This window comes from Mus caroli, chromosome 17, assembly GCF_900094665.2.
Source record: "Mus caroli chromosome 17, CAROLI_EIJ_v1.1, whole genome shotgun sequence".
Taxonomy (NCBI): Eukaryota; Metazoa; Chordata; class Mammalia; order Rodentia; family Muridae; genus Mus; species Mus caroli.
Window position 1 is genome coordinate 5,427,563 of NC_034586.1, and position 22,270 is coordinate 5,449,832.

Consider the following 22,270-nt stretch of genomic DNA (forward strand, 5'->3'; position numbering starts at 1 on the left):
AACAAATACATCCAAAGGGGCCACCACCAAGGCCCCCGTTTGAGGGAAAGAATGCTACCAGCATGCTGCCAATTGGCTGCTAAATCCCTGTCACAGGAACAAGCACAAACGGACTCTGGGATAAATCTCTGCTAATCTCCAGGCCCGAGCCAATCTTTTCAGTATGCCATCCATGGTAGCTTTGCCTCAGCAAGTGAGTGGATTTTAAGATGGATTAGAAAGCAAGAAAATTGTGAAACTCTTTATATTAAGTGATGAAGACACCAAACCTGCAAGTCCTAATGGTACAAGTCTCAAGGCAGTGATTTAATCTTCTGCAGGGAACTGGCTTTTATAGCATGTTTCTGGTAGGTTGAATTTTGGCCATGTAAACATGGCTGCCTTTCATTGTGTTATTAGCATTGGGAATGCAGCAAGGCTGGGCAAACTGGAAAGAGGTACAGATGAGTTAGCTTGATAGTCATAGGAGCGATACTAGGGAATTGGGATTTTTTTTTTCTAAACTGCTAAATGTCTAACTGGATTGATGATATGTAACTAACCTACAAATATAATAAAAATCCTTGAAATATAAATATAAAACAAAACCTGTTTAAATCTTTATTTAATTATAACTTTTGTTTTTACCTCCCAGAAGATGTGAGAATTTTAAGTGAAGTCCACAGGAATCAGTTACAGTTTATAGTCAGAATAAAGGATAGGGTCAAACACAAACTTACAAGACAGAAAGTCTCATACCACAAAGACGAACTGGAGTTCTGGCTGGTGTGTGGGAAAGGTTCTGTGTTGAGAGAGTTTTGCATTGTTCTCTTGCAACAAAAAATATGCAAATGTGCAAGTAAGATTGGTTTGAGTCACATTTGAAACAGTGTAGTTTAAGAAAATCAACTTGCAAGCATGAAGGAAGATGTTAAAACTGTCTGTCACCTTTACCTATTCCCATCCTATGACATTGCTTAGGTGCAAATCATGTAGTCAGTGATGTCACATGTGAGGAGTATGGCTTCTTCACCTTTGGGCCATGGTCGGGTGCCTAGTCAGACAAAATCATTGTCACGTGTTTCAATGCCACTTTTTAAATTAAGATTCATTTAGTGTGTGTGGTGTTTACCATTGTGCACAGACATGGCCATGCACTCCACAGCCTGAATGAATGTGGAAATCAGAGGACAACTGTTAAAGCTGGTTCTTTCTTTTCCTACTGAGGTTCTGGGGATTGGCATCACCTTATTAGGCCTGTAAACAAGTGCCTTTACCTGGTGGGCCACTTCACTTCCCCTACATAAAATCTTATTAAGGGGGTAAGGGTACAATAATAACCTAGGTATGGTGTGAGACATTGGAGTGCCTTCCTATGAGCTTGGAGTGTCTATGTGCACAAGTCTATAAAAAGCCTTTTCTCCACCATTTATTCAAGGTATCCTGGTTACAGAGGAGACTTCCTTCTATCAAGCAGCTGGCTATGCACATTGGAACTGGATTGAATGGTCGCTTATATCCACTAAGCCATGTGATGTGGTAATAGGAAAAACTTCATTATAACAACATGATTTTTCCAACACTTACCTCCCCAAGTATCTTGGAGGTGGCTTTTTGTTCTAAAGACGGCTGTCTGTAGTTAGGTGTAAAGGGATTCGAGGAAAGTACTCACATGAACCTCTCTCATGGTCTTCTAAACAATTTATGTATTATGTATGCATGGGGCATGTGTGAATGTGTGTATGTGTCACTTGTGTTGGGGGATGAGTAGCCTCAGAGGCTAGAAGAGTTCCCACACAGGACCTGGGAACTGAACTCAGGTCCTCTGGAAGAACAGCAAGTGCTCTTCACCACCGAGTCATCCCTCCGGGCTTCCTCACTCAACGCCATCTAGTTGGTAGGCTGTACCCAATCTACAGAAATATGTTTTGTAGGTTTTGTTTTTTCTTTGAAAAACCAAAAAGGTGATTTTAATTATTTGTTGTGAGCCCTCTTAGTACAACTGTCTGCCTCCTTCCTGAAATGCTAGAAGCATCGTTTTGCCCTTTGAAAGGATATTTTTTCCATGTATGGTCATTCACCTTGCCTAAGTAAAACACAGCAGTTTGTGGACACTGTTGTGACATTTCCTGTCAGAGCAGTGCCTAAACATGAGAAGCAGGGAAAATGTGGTCGTGGAGACAGGTTTACAAACATTACTTCCTTCTGAAAATAGTTAGGCTTCTTTTAGTCAATGCTAAAATTCCAAAGCTAGTGAAAGATGGGAATGCCAAGCATCAAGCATTAACACCAACTACGAAATCATAAAGTAAACTCAAAGGGCCATCTCATTCAGTCCCCACGGCTAAGGAACAGCAACCCTGAAATGTTTCTGCCTAAAAGCATGGAATAAGAGGTCTGCGGATTTTATTCAGTAACCCATTTTGGCATTTGATTAAAGCATTCTTTCTAGTATGAAGACTGAGTCGCCACCTTGGCAATCTGGGCTTCTGAGCTACCCTCTGAGGACACACACAGAGGCTGCCTTCTTTCTTCTCTGCATCAGCAATGAGGAGGAATTCCCCCACGGCTGCTTATTCTGCAGATCCAGGAGATTCAGTTTCATCGGCCTTGACCTTGATTCCTAAACCAGAATTCACTACCCTCACTTCCCTCCAGCCCTGTCTCCCATCTTCCTTCTGCCCCTCTATTCTCTGGGGTTTGAAGTCACTGGGCCCACTGTGTGGTTTCATTTTGGATGTATGACTGCATGAGGAACCACAGTAAGAAAGCAGACAAATAAGGTGGAAGAACTCAAATGTATGGAAGAGATATTTTAAAAATAAAACAGCCCAGCAAGGATAAGTGGTGTTCATAAATTGTTATTCCATTGCTAATGTTAATGTCATATTTTAATCTTATTTTAGAGTTCACTGATATGACTGAGTCTACATTTCTGGATGAACTAAGAGTACACTATTTTTAGATATTTTATGTGACAAAGTTTAGTGCTCATATCACTGATCCGAGTAACTGGTGCTGTAAACTGTAAATAATTTCACCACCATAATATTTACCCAGATATGGTGTACCACTGAAATAGATGTGCATCAAGGCAAGGCCTCCGAGGAAGGTCTGTCAGAGGAATGAGGCTGAAAAGCAGGACACCAGCGGGTGTGCCCGGAGAGCCTTACCTGACATCTGTGCACGCTATGCAAGGGATGCTGCGCCTGTTGCTGGTGATCAGGTTCAAAGCTACTGACGTGTCCTTGTCTGAGGTTGGGTGTGCTCCACATTTAAAGAAAAATTCCTGGAAGAGTGGGGGAAAGAATTTACACATATGGATCATGCCTGGTAATCTATCCCTTTCCAACCTTTTTGTTGTTGTTGTTGTTGTTGTTGTTGCAGTAAACAATCATTTGGGGTAAGAGAAGAAATCTGTCATTAGGCATGAGTTGGGAGTAACTCTGGTGCACAATTGGTCAGCAATATCCTGAGCATCCCAGATGACCCTAGGCCTTCCCTAGGTCACCTTGTAAGTAGCCCTACAGTGGGAGCATGTGTGTGGAGGAAGGGATCTGGAGAGCTAGGGGACACAGATTCTCAAATATCGAGATGGTTAACACTGATTGCCAGCCTGACACCACCTAGGCTACTCATCCTAACTATGGCTGCCACTATCACCTGAGCTGAGCTCCCAGACTGAGTAAAAAATAGAAAGCAAGCTGAGTATCAGGATCCATCACTCTTTGTTTCTTGACCATGTGGATGCAGTATGACAATTGCCTCAGGCTGCTCCTGTGACCTGCAACTTCCTGGTTGTGATGGACTACCCTCGGACTATGCACCAGGACAAATCCTCTCCTAGGTTGTTTTTGTCAGATAGTTTGTGGCAGCAATAAGCAAGGTAACATGGGAGTACACAGCACGGATATTAGGTAGGTAGTCCTGGATAGGATGGCAGGATGCCACTTCCCAGTTTAACTAATAGTACAGCCTTACGCCAAAGTGCCCAGTCCTAATACTGGGTAGCTGAGTGTTCAATTAAGCATCCTTTGCTGATGTATTTCCTCTTTCAGCTATGTCCACTGACAGCCATTTATTCCAGGATATATTCTCTTTCTTTTCACCCATCTCCTTCTTTCCTAATTCTCATGTTTCCCCCTCGGGTTCCTTCTTTGCATTTGTACAAATGAGTGTTGGGTCAGTGGTCATTCTGTTCCTTGTCTCTGGTCTTCCATGGAACCCCAGGTCTTCTGCAGTGGTGAATCATCTAAGGCATGTATTACTGAATGACAGGAGCTGCCCTGCATCCTACAATTGCTCCCAAGTAATACTTGTGTAGATTAGGAATGTGGGTGGCATCTTCCCTCATAACACTTAGCGGGATGTCAATCGACTTCTGTGGGAGGCTCGAGACATGAAATATGAAGCATTTCCACTTTGCACGCCAAAGTGGTCTTTCTCATACTTCTCAACTTGTCACTGCATCTGTAGATGACCTGTGAGCCTAGATGACATGGCAGACGTAACTCTTCCTAATGAGCTTTATTTACAAGATTTGTGGCAATTTTGATTTTTACCTGGGTCATGATTTTGTCCCTCTGGGAAATTTGAGAAGTCTCTTTGTTAATTTTGCATCATAATAATGCCCAACATAGGGGAGGCATTGGATATATTCATAAAATGAAAAACTACCACAGTAATTATTAAATGGAGACCTTATGTATTTGATGACAGCACTTGAGTTTGTTTTCTCCCATTTGAAACCTGATGGGTCACCACTGGGTATAACACCTGGGTATCTCTAACTCTGAGCTGTCAGAAAATTGCTTGGAGAAGTTATTCACCTCCAGTTCCCAGTTTGAGGTTGGGGTTAAGGTGTTAGTTAACTAATATTTATCTGACCTAGGATGAGAGTGTAGCAGCCAACCCTTACATCAGAAATCTTCAGTCCATTTGGTGTTAAGCATTCTCATGGACTAGATGGGTGTGCAAGTTATACTCTGGGACCTGGGTTCAAGTTCAGGGTTCCTTCAAAGATCAGTGTATGAATCCAGGTCCTTGCTTCTTCATCACACAAATCACATGGACAGTTGCTTTGTTTTATTGAACAATGGATATTGTTTTAATCAGTGTTCTATTGTTATGAAGAGATACCATGACCATGGCAACTCTTGTGAAGGGAAGCATTTAATTAGGGCTTGGTTATAGTTTAAGAGGTCATTGTCATCAGGGTGGGGAGCATGGTGGTATGGAGGGAGGCGTGGTGCTGTAGAAGTTGAGAGTAGTACATGTGGATCCACAGCAGCAGGAAGAGAGACTTTGGTCCAAAGCTCACCCCTAATGGCACACTTCCTCCAACAAAGCCACACCTCCTCCAACAAGGCCACAGCCGCTAATCCTTGTCAAGTAGTGCCACTCACTCATGACCACACATGTCAATATATGAGCCTGTGAGGACCATTCCTATTCAAACCACCACAGATTCTTTACATCCAACCATTGGAAATGCTACAAATCCTTCAGTGTCAGTTAGAAAAGCATTTAAAACAATAACTGACCACTTAAACAAAAGGTTTGGAGGACGCAGCTGACCCTTTGAAATGGACTGGTTTGCCTTCCACTGCCTTTGCAGGCATGAGGGGAAAAAGTATCCTCATCTGTAACATGAAGCAGTTCCCTCAAAAGTGCTGAGCTGGCAGGAACATTGAGGATGTTTTTCATATACAGGTACATAGGTAGAAAGTATCTATATATTTTTTTAGCTTGCAAAAAGCAACTGGTAGACACTTAGATAACAAATCACAAATTGTTCTAACACTATGTGAAACTCAGACATATAAAAGCCAGATACCTTCTTATTGGGGGTAGATTGTATGGACAGTGGTTTATATTTAGAGATTAAGACATTGTTAACTCCAATGATCTGACAGAACTAACACATGACATTCCAACTCTGCATATTAAATGTAATTGTAGCACTTTCTCTACCAGGCTGTGTAAATGGCGGTTTTTCTACAGTGCTATAGTAATTGGCAAGAACTAGGAAGGACCCAAGCTTTTGCCCAGCTTGCAAGCTGTCCACTTCATCTGTCACTGCATCATGGATGCTGGCAGAAGACAAAGGATTCACGGATAGGGCTTTGTGCCCTGGCAGGGAGAGGTGGGTGGACTCAGATGAACAACATTTTGTGAGTGGTGGCAGGCAGCTGAGGACTCTGAGCTCAGGGAACTAACTCCATCTTTATAAGGAACGGTGAGCAAGCCTTCTTTTTCTCCAGAAGGGGAACACTGTCTTTATTATACACGATAATTAGCAAATCTCCTTTTTGCTCTGGGGGGAGACACTGGCTTCATCTTCCAAGGTCATTAACTTTTTCCTGCAAAGATGGTCCAAGACAAAGGGCAGTTAATGGCTCCCTCTCCTCCCTCTTGAGATGAACAGAAGTAAGAGGCCAGCAACTGTTTTCCAGCAGTGCAAATGTCCTTCTTTATAGGCTAATTAGCAAAGAGATCTAGTTGTTTCCACTTCTTTGCAACCAGTGGACCAAAGCTGTCCGGTCTACATTTAAAATCAAACAAGCATACAAACCAATAAGGCAAAATATCAATGATGTTAGAACTGTGGGCTAGAACTGCAACCTCACAAATAAGTGGCACGGGGTGGGGTGGGGAATCCTAATAAACTACATGAATTCTTCTACCTAATGGCTTTCCTTTGAGATTCTTGTACACACTTCTGGGATGCTGTACTACCGAGAAGTTAAAATCTATGATGATTGGTGCTTAGTTTTGACTGGCTTTCTCTCTCTCTCTCTCTCTCTCTCTCTCTCTCTCTCAACAGGGATATTGCAGTGAAAATTTTATTGAATAAGGGAATTAATATTGGATATTTTCTTTGTTTTCATTTTTATTAGATATTTTCTTTATTTACATTTCAAATGTTATCCCCTTTCCTAGTTTCCCCTCCGAAAATCTCCTATCCCCTTCCCCATCCCTCTGCTCCCTAACCCACCTATTCCAGCTTGCTGGTCCTGGAAATCCCCTATACTGGGGCATAGAACCTTCACAGGACCAAGGGCCTCTCCTTCCATTGATGACTGACTAGGCCATCCTCAGGTACATATGCACCTAGAGCCATGAGTCCCACCATGTGTTTTCTTTGGTTGGTGGTTTAGTCCCAGGGAGCTTGGGGGGGGGTACTGGTTAGTCAATATTGTTGTTCTTCCTATGGGGCTGCAAACCCCTTCAGTTCCTTGGGTCCTTTCTCTACCTCCTTCATTGGGGACCCTGTGCTCTGTACAATGGCTGGCTGAGAGCATCCACCTCTGTATTTGTCAGGCACTGGAGGAGCCTCCCAGGAGACAGCTATATCAGGCTTCTGTTAGTAAGCTCTTGTAGGCATCCACAAAAGTGTCTGGTTTGATGATTGTTTATGGGATAGATCCCCAGGTGGGGCGGTCTCTGAATGGTCTTTCCTTCAGTCTCTCCTCTGAACTTTGTCTCTGTAACTCCTTCAATGGGTATTTTGTTCCCCCTTCTAAGAAGGATGGAAGTATCCACACTTTGGTCTTCCTTCTTCATGAGTTTCATGTGTTTTGCAAATTGTATCTTGGGTATTCTGAGCTTCTGAGCTAATATCCACTTATCAGTGAGTACATATCATGTGTGTTCTTTGGTGTTTGGGTTACCTCACTTAGTATGATATCCTCCAGATATTTCAAATGATAGCCAAACTATTAAAAAAGAAAAAAAAAAGATTAAGCCTAAGAAAAATAAGACTTTAAAAAGAGTTCTTGGATTTCTATTGTGACTCTGTAAATGCAAGGTCACTGCTTTTCCCTTGGTACCATTAAATAAAAAGATTGCAAATCCTAGAAAATTGTAATCCTCTAGGCCTTATGTATACATTAGCACACTGCCCCTTTCCAGCTGGGGGTTTTGACCTCCATTCTCACTGGTCTGGGCTTCTCCTGACTTCCTATTCCAGATGGAGATACCCGATCCTCTAACCAGGTCACATCCACAGGGTTGGATCCACTCACGAGGAAAAGTTCGGGCTTCTGCAGCTCAAGTGTGCACTGGGTCTCTGGTGGGCACCTCATCTGCTTCCTCTCCAGTTATAGAATCCCTTCTCTTGAGCACTGCCCTTCATGAACAACAGGAAACCACAGACACAGGAATGTAAAGGAACAGGCCCAGCCTTGTCAAAATGTAGAGGATCTGCAGCGAATTTATCGACCGAAGTACCATTTGATGGGTCCCAACTTACTGTAAAAATGACCAGGAAATGGCTGTAAAGGCATCCTCCCCAGCCTGTTCAAACCTGAAGAAAGTACGTGCGGAGTTTGTCTTTTAGCACCTAATGGTTTTCATTGAGCATCCTAAGGTTAAAATTTTTATAGACACTGTTTATCAATCATGTTTTCACATAAAATACCATCAGTCTTTTCAAAAGCTAATTTCCATCTCAGTCTCCAAGTCCTTTTTAGTCAAATCCAAAAAAGGAAAGCCACGTTTCTTTCAGTAAAATAGTCGGAACACCCATTTTTCATAGGGAAGGGTGGAACAATTGTAAGGTTTGTTCCTAATCTGTATTGGGTTGTTGTTCCTGTGGCTCAGACTCCTGCTAAGGACACAGGGACCCTGCTGGCAGCTCAGCTGAGGGAATACTGTGCTAAGGAATAGTTTGAATGGTGTAGATATGGGAGACACAGGAACACTGAAGTCACCCTTGGTTTAGCCTCCATGGGAGCAGCTACCCCCCTCGGGCTGGAGGACAATGAGAACGAGGCTGAGTTATCATAGCTCTGCAATGGACTGCTTGGCTGGAGCTTGGACTGGACAGGTGTTGGAGAGTGGGGGTGGGGTCCCTGTGGGAAAAATCCGTGTAGATGAGAATGCTCCCCAGACTCCAGTTTCTGCCTGCTCTGTGCTGCTGCTTGAACAAGGCGGGGTCCTTGAGAGCTGCCATCTGCCAGGGTCAGACAAAGACACAGAGAAGGAAGAGGCCCCAGGGATCTGATAGGCACTTAGAAGTGACTGGCAGAGCACTCAGGGGAAAGTCAGTGGGTGATATGGAAGACCCATGACTCTTGTCTCTTGTCAATAGTGACTTTCTTATCAGCATCCATTAGAGAGAGAGGAAGAAAAGTGCACACATATGTTGTATTGGAACAAGTGCTATAAGACATGTGGATATTGGGGGTACAAATATTCTTGCATCCACAGACCACTAGGGAAACCAGGAATGTTAAACACACAGGGGCCTCTTCTCAATGAAGGGAATGGATTTTGTTAGTGACCTGGTGACCTTTTTGATAAATGTGGAGGCAGACGCTACCTGTCTTTTGCTATAGAGGCAGACCTTTATTAATTTTCCAGACTGATTATCCCAGACTCTTCCCTCCCTAGAATGTTATTTAGCAGGGAATGTCATGTGTACTCTACACCCTGCTGACCTCTATGCTATCTTGATCAGAGACTACATTAAATTCTAGGCCTTTTAGCTATAGAACCCACCCTTGTGGTCACATATAGTTTGCAAAGGACTTTTTACATAGTCACACCTTAAACTTTCTTGTGTACTTGGAATTGAACTGACTCTTGCCTGGAAGCTTTTCCACCAATGGCTCTGTGTTTTAATTATGCCAACAGTGAACTCTGGCATTAGACTCCCCAACATCTCAGGTTGATCAAGCCGATCTGAGTTCTCATCGTTTCACTCAGTTTGCTTGCCTGTTTGACACCTGCAGCGATCCCCGCAGGAGGTTTACAGTGTTGTAGAATGAGTAAGCATGGATTCCACTTGTGAAATAACAAACTGATGAGATGAACTAGGGCCACAATCAATGCTTATGCAAGACTAAGCACTGTTGACCTTAACATATAACAAAGATGTTTTCATGGTCCCTAGCTTCACACAGGTTCCCGAATCTCGGGTACAAATCTTCTCATGGACCTGGATGTTCTGACTTTACAAGTGTCATACAGCCTTAGTCCTTCTTTTCCAACACTGGTACTAGGCAAGCGCTCTGCCATGGGGCCTCACCAGTGTTGTCTTATTGGCCATAAGAAGTTTTGCTGTTTAGTTGTAATAATAAACCTTAAATGCCACCCAAGATAAAATCATGCGATGCACAGCCTAACCCTGACACATCCGGTCTGGTACAGTGACAGTGTGAATGCTACTTGGTTTGTATAGACGGAGACCACATCGCTGTGTGGCCTTTGCCCAGAAATGGTAGGTGTTTAATGGTGTCAATATAAACTCAGAAATGACACATATAGCAGCCTTGAAATAACTATGCAAGATGTTAGACTGTATAACTCCCAAGACTTCATTAATTTAGCAAAGCAAGTTTGAAGATCAGGTTACAGCTGGTTTAACAAATCAAATCTGGAACATTAATGAGTCCCTTATCATGTTCAATTGTAAGTTTGTTTTCTCTTAATAAGATATGAGCAAAGCCTCCAGATGACGCACAGGGTTTATCCAGAGAAAGAAAATCAATTCTCTCCCACAAAAAGTTAAAACCACCTCAGACCTGCTGAGCAGGGCTGTCAGTTGCTGTCTGGCTGCGGCGCTTCCTACTTCTTCTTGCCAACGTTTCTGGTACTTCTGTGGGTCAACAGCAACCATGTGCTTTGGATTCCTAGGCACTCCTGTCCTGGACACCCTCCTGGAGGCATCCATGCAGTCGTCAAGCCAAACCATTCAAATAGAAGGAAAGCCTTATACAGATGTTAGCCAAGCTCACATGCATGTTCCGTGGTCTCATTACAGAGTCTGGCCCACACCACAACCAACTCTACATTAACACTTCTGTTAGGTCTCAGGACGATCTCTATCAGCAAGCATAGTTAAGAGTGCAAGCCAGTTAGGAGTATAAGCGTCTCCCTCAGCCAAAGGAGAGGACACAATGACAGATAAAAGGGAGATTTACAATCTAAAAGGCTCTGGAAACTTAATGCTTCTGCCCTCAGAATTTGAGGACACATAAGTTTAATTTAAGGCAAACTGAACCTGGACTGCTATTATGTTAAGTCCTGACTTAACCTAATTTACTTAACATAACTCAAACTTTTTACCACACCATTACTGACCTTTTAAAAGCAAATGATTGAGTATTAGAAAATCTGGAGATGTTTTAGGGTTGAAATGTATGAGTTAGATAATCTTGCTAAAATATGCAAAAACTTCTAAATTCAAAATACTTTACCCTCTGGAGTAATAAATAACTGATGAAGATTCTCAAATACAAATCATCTAAAATTCTCACTAATCCAGTGAAACACTATTAGTCTCTGTAAGTGAATCCTTTGTTCTTGACTCACTAACTGTTCATGCCACACATAAACAGTGAAAACATTGGACCTGTCTACATGAAGGCTAACCGCTAGCCCAGCCCTTCTGCCCTGGAACTGTAAGGGCTACAGCATCAGCTGATTTCAAGCACAGTCACCTTGCTTTGACATTTATTGCTCTAAAAATAAAGGAAGGCCATTTAAAGATGTTTACAGCGACTCCTCAGAGGTAAAATGAATGGTCCAGGGTCATGGCTGGCCCTTATGAAACACATCAGTAAATGAATCTATTAGTTTCTTTTATGGCTTTGTTCAGACAGAGAGAAATATGCTCACTCCTGGCTAAGGGGCATTTCTCAAACATTCTTAAATGGGTCGACCTCCTTTCCCTCCTTAGTCCAGTTGGTGGGATAATCAATCAGAATACAATAACCTCTTGAATAGGATCGCGTGGAGACACATGTCTGACAACTAAGGCAGTTCTCAGAAGGAGCGGGAACAGAAGGAGAGGGAGGAGGAAGAGGGGAAACAGGAGGAGGAAGAGAAGAAAGAGTGTCTAGAAGGAGACGGAGGAGGAGAAGGAGGAAGGGGAGGGGAAGGAGGTGCAGTGTGGAGGAGGAGAAGGAGGAAGGGGAGGGAAAGGAGCTGCAGTGTGGAGGAGGAGTGTGGAGGAGGAGAAGGAGGAGGAAGAAGAAGAAGAAGAAGAAGAAGAAGAAGAAGAAGAAGAAGAAGAAGAAGAAGAAGAAGAAGAAGAAGAAGAAGAAGAAGCTAAGAAACCATTCATAGTCTGGATTCAGCTATGGCTAATATTCCCCAGATATTCCATTTATCTCTTCCTTGAGTAGCCATTCTTCTTCTAGGGTTATTATCCACATTGTTACTCTTAAAAAAGTAATAAGCATGAACTTTTCTTTTTCCTTAGCCCTGGCTTAGGAACTGGGGATCTGAAAGTAAACAAAGTTCTTGCAAGACAGAAAAGCTAAGAGCTACTTACTCAACATTTGCTCTAACTGGAAACACAGTAAGGGCCATGGAGATGCTTCAGCACTGAGCTGTGGGGTGGGCAGGATGGGAAAGAGACAGCTTTGCTTCACAAAGCATAGTGGCTTTGACTTCTTAAGTCAAGGTTCATGGAGTAGAGAGAGAGGAGAAAAACTGTGTGAGAATCTTACTGGGGTTCAGGACCACCAGGAGTGAGGCACATGGATGCTAGATGTCCCCAAACCCACCAGTTAAAGGCTTTCTCCCTGGAAACACCCTGGATCTAGTAGGAGATCTTTTGGTCACTGAAGTTGGTGGTCCAAGCTTCTTTGTTTTCTCCTCCTTTGAATCCTGGACATGAGATGAGCAGGTTAGCTCCACCATTCAGCACTCCCAAACTTAACATATGCTAGAACCTCAGAATCCATAAGCCAGAGCCAGCCATTTTCCCTTCTAAGCACCTCAGCATCATGTCTTGTGAGGGAAAGAAAAAAACAAAAACAACAACAACAACAACAAAAAAACCCAAAAAACAAACAAACAGGAACTGCTTCTCATCCTAGGAAAATGATGATCCTAATTTCCCACAATGCCTTTCTTCCTAGCCAAGAGCTGATTCAATGTATGAATCCATAGCTCTGGTGTGGAACCCACTTCCTTGGATATCCATCCCTAACCTGAAATATTGGGGATTGCTACTCATCTAATTAAGAGAATGACTCCTGTTGTCAGCCTCTCAGCGTATACACTCAGCCTACCTCTCCTTTTAGACCATGAGAGACAACATCCGTTGTCCGCGCTGTTCCTAACTGCCTTTAGAAGCTAAAGGTTTTGCGTGTTCTCATAACACAGCTGCCTGCAATAATACAACAGCATCTGTGACCTTTGCTTTTCATGTTCGCCAGACACCTTCCAGATCTTGTTTGTGAAACATAAAATATGATGTTAAACCACTTTGGTGTTAAGGCAGAGGCCTTCTCTTGGTAATTTCCTACCACTAGCTTTCTATTTTGTTATAGGATTTGACCTCTAGGAGAATGAACAAAAACAACTATCTGTATAACTTGCAAGGACTGATGAGACAGGTCATAATTTTGAAAATTTCCTATGACTCACCCTCCCTGGATGAGTTATATTCTGAATATTTTCTAGGCAGTCTCTAGAAGTTGGTAGTTATTTTGTATTCATTTCTAAATGTGCAAAATGGAAAAAAAACCCACTATTCTACTAGACAATGGCAGATCATGCAAGGGAGCTGTTTAGTCATGTTGCATTCTCAGGAATCACTTAGGACAGGCATGCTAGCCTTGAGCAAGGTCTTGGAAGCCTTCTAACACCTCTACCACAACATCTTCCCATCCTGTCTACCCTTCATGGGCCAGTCGCAGGGCCAAGGCTTTGATGCCAGTTTTACTTCTACAGGGTCTGTTGTCCTTCACTTTCTTTACCCAGTTTGACTTTCCAACCTTTGGGTGTCCCTTAGGCCTCAGCCTCACTTTAGGCCTTCAGTGTCCTCAGCAGGGGAAACGTTCCTAGCTTTTGCAGTGTATGGGCTGTTAGTTATTTCCAGGTGGGATGCTCAAGGCCCTTGCTCTGGAGTAGTGATGTCCACTATGTGTCTATGGAACTAAGAGCAAAGGATGTGGTGGAATAGCCTCCAAATGGCTGCATGGATCTGTGATTCCCAGATGTCTAAGGGTGGGGAGAATGGACTTGTCCTGCCTGTATGAAGATGAGAAAGAATTTCCTGGAGGCAAGAATGTGTGTGTGTGTGTGTCTGTGTGTGTGTGTGGGGGGGGGGGGGTGTATGATTCCATTCTGGGGGAGTTCAAGGTTACCTGTAATCTTCCCTTAGTCTGCACTTTCCTTGATTTCCCTTTACTTTTGAACCCCATTCTTCTTTATTTGGAAATCAGCCCCCTGCTTCCTGACTTGAGTGGTGGCACAATGCTACTGCCAACTTCCTGTCACTGCAGAGGCCTAGGAATAGAGGCCACATCATCGTTGTGGTTTAATTTAGGCTCAGAAAGTACAAGAGAAACATACCTCTTAGTGGCAACATTTCACCAAAAAATGACTTGTTTTTGGCTACAAGCAATGAGAAATATTGAGCAATAAAAAATATATATCCTAGCTTTAAAAGATTTTAAACGACTCCAGACTTGCAATCTAAACTTTTTCCCCCCTCAAAAGTCCTTCGCTTTTTTGGCAAGTAGAATTTAAAGTTTCTTTTTCTTATTCCTGTGTTCTTTATTGCAGGCAGTGCATTCAGCTATAAACACTCCACTCAAGAAGAAACCCAGCATGGGCCAGCGCATTCTATACACTGCCCCCCTCTCTCTCTAGAGCCACTTTAGTTTTTCATTAGAAAAGAAAGAAGGGAGCACACATTCTCTAAGTGTACCTGTGAATTATCAACATCCAGGGAAGCTAAGATCAATGAAACTTGAAAGTAAACATTTAAAATGAATGGGATTTTTTTATATGCCTGCATAACCAAGTCCAAGTGAAATAATTAAAATCTCAGCTAGCCATTGTATTTATATACTGTTGTGTGTGTGTGTGTGTGTGTGTGTTTATATCCTTACATATAGATATTCGTTTCCCATTGATTTGGGACATTTCAGCATCTTCTTGATTAATAATACCATTAGTTCTTTTTTAATTATTATTTTTAATAAGATAAACAAGAAGAGGATTGTGGGCCATAGTGCTAAATGAATTTTAATGTCCCTAACACTATTAAAAGTTTGAGAAATACATACTGTGCTGGATAGACCAAGATGGACAGCCTCAACTCTAAGCCACCACATAGTCTTGTAGCAGAGGTGTCCACACTCAACTGAACAAGTAAAGGCTGATGAGCAAATGAGAGCAAGTGGCTCTGTCCTGGTCAGGGTTGCTGTAGTTACATGGCTCTCCTGGGTGGGGGCTGCCATGAGGGCTGTCAATCTCTCCCCATCCTGCTGGGAGAGATGGGGGTTCACTATTGATGGTTTAGGTGCCTGGGGGTCAGCTCTAATACTTAGAAGGGCTGCTTTTGTTTTTTATCTAAAGGAAATTCTTCAGGAAACATAATTGGGTTAAAACAAAATGTGTCAATCGGGTTGAGACATAATTCAGGGATATAATAAAGATTCAAACTCAAAAAACAAAGCAAACAAGAACAGACAAGACAGGAAGCAGAGAAGACCTATTGATAAAGTAGATCCAGCGAGGGCAGCACTCAGTCCCTAACATGGCAGTGTAGACCATAATGTGAAAAGATAAACAGAGGGAAGGAAGGAAGACAACAAAGGCTCCTTGAGGCATCCAGGCAAAAGCCTTTCTGTGGTATCCCCAATGCAAGCCATTGCATAAGGCACTGCAGTTCACTCTTCACATGAAGAAATAAACAAAAGTTACTTGGAATCTGGAAATGTCCCTTCTCGAAACACCAGGACAGCGAGGCTTTGAAGAAGAATGACACTAGTAATGGTATTATCCATTACTGAATAAGAAAACAGCACATATCATTTGAGTTAAAAATAGGGCAAATTTATCTTCATTTCTAGATGACATCATGTTATAGCGAAAAGACCCAAGGACTCAATGAAAAGTTATGAAAATTAATGAAAAAATTTAGGCATCTGGATGCAAACTCTCTAGTAAAAATTGATTTTTCTCAAAAAGTCCAGTTAGAAATGGAATGGAAAAAAAACCCCTCATTTATAATATAGACAAACCCCATAAATGCTAATATGTCTATTCAAGAGGAAAGGCAGGAGACCTAGGATAGGAATTTAAAAATGAAGATGGGCAGACAAAGAAGCAAAGTGTTGTGAAGATTAGAGAAACCATGTCCTCGGGATCTGGCCTCATATTTGTGCAGGATTTTGATGCAAGTCACACGCCCGATTCAGGGTGTCCCTCACACACAGTGTTTTCTTCAATACACACTCAGGAGATGGGCGAGAGGGAAATGGAGATTAACACTGAGCTTTAAAAAAATATATATGAAAAATGCATCCATAGGCATTTACAAGAATTTAGAGCAATAATGAGTGCCAGGGCAGCACTGTAACCAGCGCAGAGGATATGGCCAAGCTGTTATGAGGCAGAAAGAAAAGTCAGCGTTTGCATAGAAAAATGAAGATGGGTTAATAGAATGGAACAGAGGGGTAAAAACACCTGTCAGTATATATAAACTTAAAATATGACCTGGAGCTGTCAATCCATAGGATAAAGGAAGGTTATTAACAAGTGACAGGGTTGCAAGCATGAACCAGGGATTGCAGTGACTAGTTGGCCACTTATCATTGCTTAGAATGATTCCAGATGATTTCATATCTAGATATTAAAATGAGAATCACAAGTTTCAATTTTTTAAAAAATCTACACAGGTAGCAGGTCATACAAACTTGTGAGGAGGGTAATGGGACAGCTGTGGACAGATGGAAACCCAGGACATCTCTAACATAAGGGTAACTTGCAACACAGTTGAAGGTGGTTAATACAGACTCATGACTGGCCACACACACAGATACACCCATGCACAGACACACACATAGACACATATGGATAGATGCAATTTGTGTTTTATCTATATATGTATGTATGTATGTATGTATGTATGTATGTATGTATGTAGTGGACATAAAGTTGGGAAGTGTGTGTGTGTGTGTTTCAGGGGTGGGGGTCCCTGGAGGAGGTGGAAGGAGGAATAAGAGGATGTGTCCCTGTTAGATTTCTATTGCTATGACTTGGGGAGGAAACGTTTATTTCACTTTACAGTTTATAATCCACCATGGAGGGAAGTTAGAGCAGGAACTCAGGTGGGAACCTGGCAGTGGGAGCTGAAGCAGAGGTCATGGACAGCTCCCTACTGCCTTGCTCCTGTGGCTCAGACTGCTTTGCTGAAAAATCAGGGCCACCTGCCTAGGGTTGGTGCTGCCCACAGTGGGCTTGGCCCTTCCACACAATCATTAATCAAGGAAATACCCCAAAGGCCAATGTGATGGAAGTACTGTCTCAGATGAGGTCTGTCTTAGTCAGGGTTTCTAGTTCTGCACAAACATCATGACCAAGAAGCAAGTTGGGAAGGAAAGGGTTTATTCAGTTTACACTTCCATACTGCTGTTCATCACCAAGGAAGTCAGGACTGGAACTCAAGCAGGTCAGGAAGCAGGAGCTGATGCAGAGGCCATGGAGGGATGTTCCTTACTGGCTTGCTTCCCCTGGCTTGCTCAGCCTGCTCTCTTATAGAACCTAAGACTGCTGGCCCAGAGATGGTTCCACCCACAAGGGGCCTTTCCCCCTTGATTACTAATTGAGAAAATACCCCACAGCTGGATCTCATGGAGACACTTCCCCAACTGAAGCTCCTTTCTCTGTGATAACCCCAGCCTGTGTGAAGTTGACACATAAAACCAGCCAGTACAAGGTTCTTTTCCCAGATAGTTCTAACTTGTGACCAAAGGCGGGGGGGGGGGAGGGGGAAGGCAGGAAAATGGTGTATGTGATTGAAAATCATTGCATGCATGTGTGAAAAGCTCAAAGAATGCATAAAAATATTTTTAAAAATCTGCAGTGGAAAAAGACAAAGCTGCTTGCAGAGTATGGGGTCCGTATGCCCTCTTGGAAAAAAATGTCACCAAGTAATTTATGAAATGGAAAACTGTTTAAATTGATAAGGAGGAGTGTGAGGTGGTGAGTGAAAGGAGAATGTAAAAATATAATCACCTGCAACATGGTCTCACTTTCCTCGCAGGGATGCTGGCTAACCAGATGCAAACATGTTACAGCATTTTCATCATGGTGTTATCAAAAGTAGACCCACCATGTGAATGAGCTCCAAGGAGAACCCTGTCTGAGGGAGGGAAACCCTTCCATCTCTCTGAAAAGTAATCCAACAGTATAGGGAACACGTGAGGTGCTTGTGTTGTTTCAGTATTACTCGTATTAACAGGACGACTGTGCAAGCAGTTAATAAGTTATACACAGAGCTTCAGCATAATTCGCAGGACTAAAAAAAAAAGCAGTAAGAGAGGATTTGCTAGAGGGTGTGCTGTGGATGGCTGTGTATGTTACGATAAGCAAGTGTGCTTCCTGCATGCATTGATCTGGAAAGATTCACAGGGCTGCTACTCTGAGGCAAAGTGTTATGGTAAAAGAGGAAACATTACTTTAAAAAAATTAAAACATCCTTACAGGTATAGATTTTTCTAATGTGTATAGAACATCTTCTGGAACAATTCACAGGGGGGAAATCAGATTCATCAGTTTATGAGAATGAAGCTGGAAGAAAAAAAAAACTGTCGATTTTCCTAATGTATTTATTTGCATTCTTAAAGTAACACATCTCTTTCTAGAATTCAGAGGAAGGGAGGTTGACACTAATGCCAACAACCAAAGAAAAGCCACAGTGAGACCCAGCAGGACTGAGCCAGGTGGCCTCAGCCCCACCTGAGCATGATCTTCACTGGGGTCAGGGGAAGCCCTGCTCCCAAGCTTTAAGCAGGCACTAGGCAGGAACGAGGGGGAAGACAGATATAAGGACACCACGGCCTCAGAGAGTCTGCATACTCTACACTCAACAGCTGACAAAAAGAATACTTAACCAAAAGAATGGTGGAAGTGAACCCAGTGGCCAGACGCTGCATCAGGAAAAATGTCTTCTCTGGGCAGGCCACCTTCATGCTGGGGCATCCTGGGGCTGGCTCCCTTGGCTTGTTTTCAGTTCTTTTCAGTTCTCTGCAGATTGGACCTAGGATCCCACACACGCTTGGAAGCTCTATATGATTGAGCTGCAGACCCCTATATATCCCTAGCTCTAAGTGTCCTTTTCAAAAGTGGGCAATGCAACTAAAGGCCAGATGCTTCCTCAGAGAGAAACATAACATCAAGGGCCCAGTAAAGGTCCCTTGGGAAGCAGAGGTCTCCTGCACTGTGCTGAAGCATGCACATCACCTGCCTGGCTTGCTGACTTGCTGGCTTGCTACTACCTATGTCTGTTAACCACACTTAGTGTATGTACTATGTCAAACTCAATGAAAGGTTCCTATGTGCTTTTTCAAGCCAACAGTGTATGTGCACTTTATGTGACATTTCACTCACTCACTAATTCATTCATTCATTCATTCATTCATTCATTCAGTCAGTCAGTCAGCCAGTTTTGATGGATTATGATTGATGGATTGAAAATAATAACTTTTATTCATTCCTCAAACTTAGCAACCTTTCTATCTGTTGGGTTTTTATGTGGAAAGTTTCTGGAAGGCTCATGTTAGTTAAAGGTTTGAATATTGCATGGACTCCCAGAGTGATGGCACATTGGGAAGCATTGGAAAGTAGAGGATGCAAGTCACTGTGGTAAAGCTATCACCATCCCATCAGTCTCTCTGTGTCCTGGCTGCTTTACTAAGCCCAGATCACCAGCATCATGTCCTACCTTGTCTAGTACCAAGTGTTCTTAGACTGACATCTTGGAAACCAGGAGCCAAAACAGAGCCTTCTTTCCTTAAACTGCCTTTTTCTCTGACAGTAATGAATACTCACAGGAATGAATACTGGCAGATGCAGGATATTTCTTGGGTTGGATTTCCAGCTCCTCATAATGATGGCATTTATGTGTTTCAGGTGTGAGTAATGCTCAGGCAATCACATGAAGGACTGTGCACACTCAGGGAGCAAATCACTCCGATTGCTTAGGACCCAAGTCAGGTGTTCACGATGACCAACTACTCTCACACTTGCTTTCTCCTAGCTAACAGTAGGGTGGTTCAACATCAGGTAGTATGTTGGATGGGAACAATTAGAAGTTTGAAAAGCAACCTCCCCGCAAGATGTGTTTCGCTCTGGATCTCATATAGCAAACGTTAGACTGGATTAGGTTTACGGTTAGGTTATAAAATTTGCTGGGGGTGGGGTGAAGAGAGTTATAAAAACACTGAAATCATCAAGGTTCAAAAGGAAGTCAGGCCAAAACCAACCCAACCACAGAACGTACCCTGCCGGCACTAGACTCCTATCAGTGGTAGCTCTCAACTACCATAAATCCTGACAAGCTCGGTACATACAAAAGAGTGAGATGCCATTGAATTCCTTTAACACCATGAGGGTACATAATGAAATACATAATACACTGAGGTTCAGGCAACCTGCCCATTCTAGTTTCCAGATATGTCCAACTCTGTCTTTAAGTGCTTCACACTAGAGAATGTCAATTTCATCACTGATACAGACTCACTGAATACAATGGCTTCTGTAAACTTTATAAAAACGTCCTACACTGCTATAGAAGCCTAGGAAACAGTTTATGTCACCTAGAGTTACTTAGCATGACCCTCTACTTAGAACAGGAAACCAGGAGCCTGGGTTCTGTCATGACATCCTGGCCTGTACTGCTGGGGGCTTTATCTGTTATGCAACAGCCTGACTGGACAGAGTTCAGCACTGGCTGATTTGGGGAGGTGCCTCTGTGATGCTCTGACTTGGGGTTTAAGGACAGGAACAAGAAGGTTCCTTCCTGGAGTGACTTAACTCATTCCTGGCCTTGTAGGTGAGGGATGAAAGATGCTCTGCATTAGACTAAGCTCCCAAGACAGCCACTTCCTTGCTCTATTTACTCAAATTTACCTTTTTCCCCTGAAGACCACCATTTATTTAGGCTACTATCACCAACCTGAAAAGTATCCCTATACCAAAATTTATGTGTATAAACTGACTTTGGACAGTGTTGTCAATAATTTTGGGGTTGTAAACGTTTAATTTTCATTACCAACACCTGGCACTCAAAGATTATATCATGACTTGGCTGGTTATAATAAATCCATCTGTGCAAAAAAAAAAATAGCCAAATGCCTGTTCATAGTTGGCCAGGCTCATGTCCTAAAACACACAGGTGCCAGGCAGTGATGGGCTTCGATGACCTCCATAACCCTTGGAATACAGAGCTGACAGCAATATACATAACAATAAAGGTGGATTCCAGAAACACATATATTATAGTCAAATAACCTGAAAATGGACATTTATGTGATGATTCTAAAGCCCTCTAAATGTATAATTTTGTCTTGTTTTTCCTTCATGATGATTTTGGAGAAGCACAGGTTTCACCGGCTTAGACTGGATGAGGAAGCTGCTGGCATAACTTCATTATAACCCATGGGTAAGAAAAGCTGCCTTTTGCTCTTTTCTGCCTATTTTTTCAGCCTTGACTTCTTGTTCACACTGATTTATGTGCCACAAGAATCATGAGGGCTGATTCAAAATCCTTTTTTCTTAGTAGTCTATAAACTTCTGTAAAACAAGGGACAGTGTGTTAGGTGTGCATGTGAAAATCTCTGCACATTTGCACATAAAGATACATTTATGTGTTCGGTTAAACAGCTGCATTTGTCTGGCAGCTGAGGACAGCTTAGGCTGCCAGTGTTACAGAGCAGTGTGTGAGGCCGCTACCCATCCTGGGCATACCTGTCTACCCAGGCTGTGCTTCCTTATCTGGAGTGGCCCTTCGCTGCTGAGATGGGGGCACTTAACAGCCAACATTTACCTACACTTTCAAATGAGTGTGCTGGGTCCAGTAAGGTCCCCAAATAAAAGACAGTGCAAGACAAATCCAGTCACTTTGTAAATAAATGTAGTGCAAATTTATCAAAGGGCCAGTTTCCAGTGTATTTCATCCCCTTCAAAATGCCCAAGCACAGGCGGGAATCTTCTGGGAAATCACACTATAGAGGTGAGTGATTGATGGTGTCAGCATCCAGAGAAGAGCAGCATGAGTTAGCAGCCGTGCTTAGGCAGTTGTTCTCACAGTACCACAATCATTCTTTTTGCCTCTGAGAATGAAAACCATCTTTATTTTCTTTTGAACCCTTAACACAAATGTGTTGGGAGGAAAATATGCAGATTCTCGGTGGATTTAAGAAAAGGTGAAGAGGGTTTCCCAACATACAAAATTGTGTGTTTGTGTGTACGTGTGTGTGTGTTGGGCTCCAGCAAGGTCCCCAAATAAAAGACAGTGTAAGACAAATCCAATCAC

The 22,270-nt window shown here is 42.7% G+C and overlaps 1 protein-coding gene across 4 annotated transcripts in view; it reads right to left on the minus strand.

Annotated features, from left to right (window-relative positions):
- The window catches only part of Prkn (parkin RBR E3 ubiquitin protein ligase), a 1,182,118-nt gene that overhangs the window by 541,658 nt on the left and 618,190 nt on the right, over positions 1 to 22,270 (minus strand). For all 4 annotated transcript variants that reach the window (XM_021186390.2, XM_029471043.1, XM_021186389.2 and 1 more), the window contains one exon: positions 3,153 to 3,268. In XM_021186390.2, the coding sequence (XP_021042049.1) occupies positions 3,153 to 3,268 (116 nt within the window). The remainder of the gene's footprint in view (positions 1 to 3,152; positions 3,269 to 22,270) is intronic.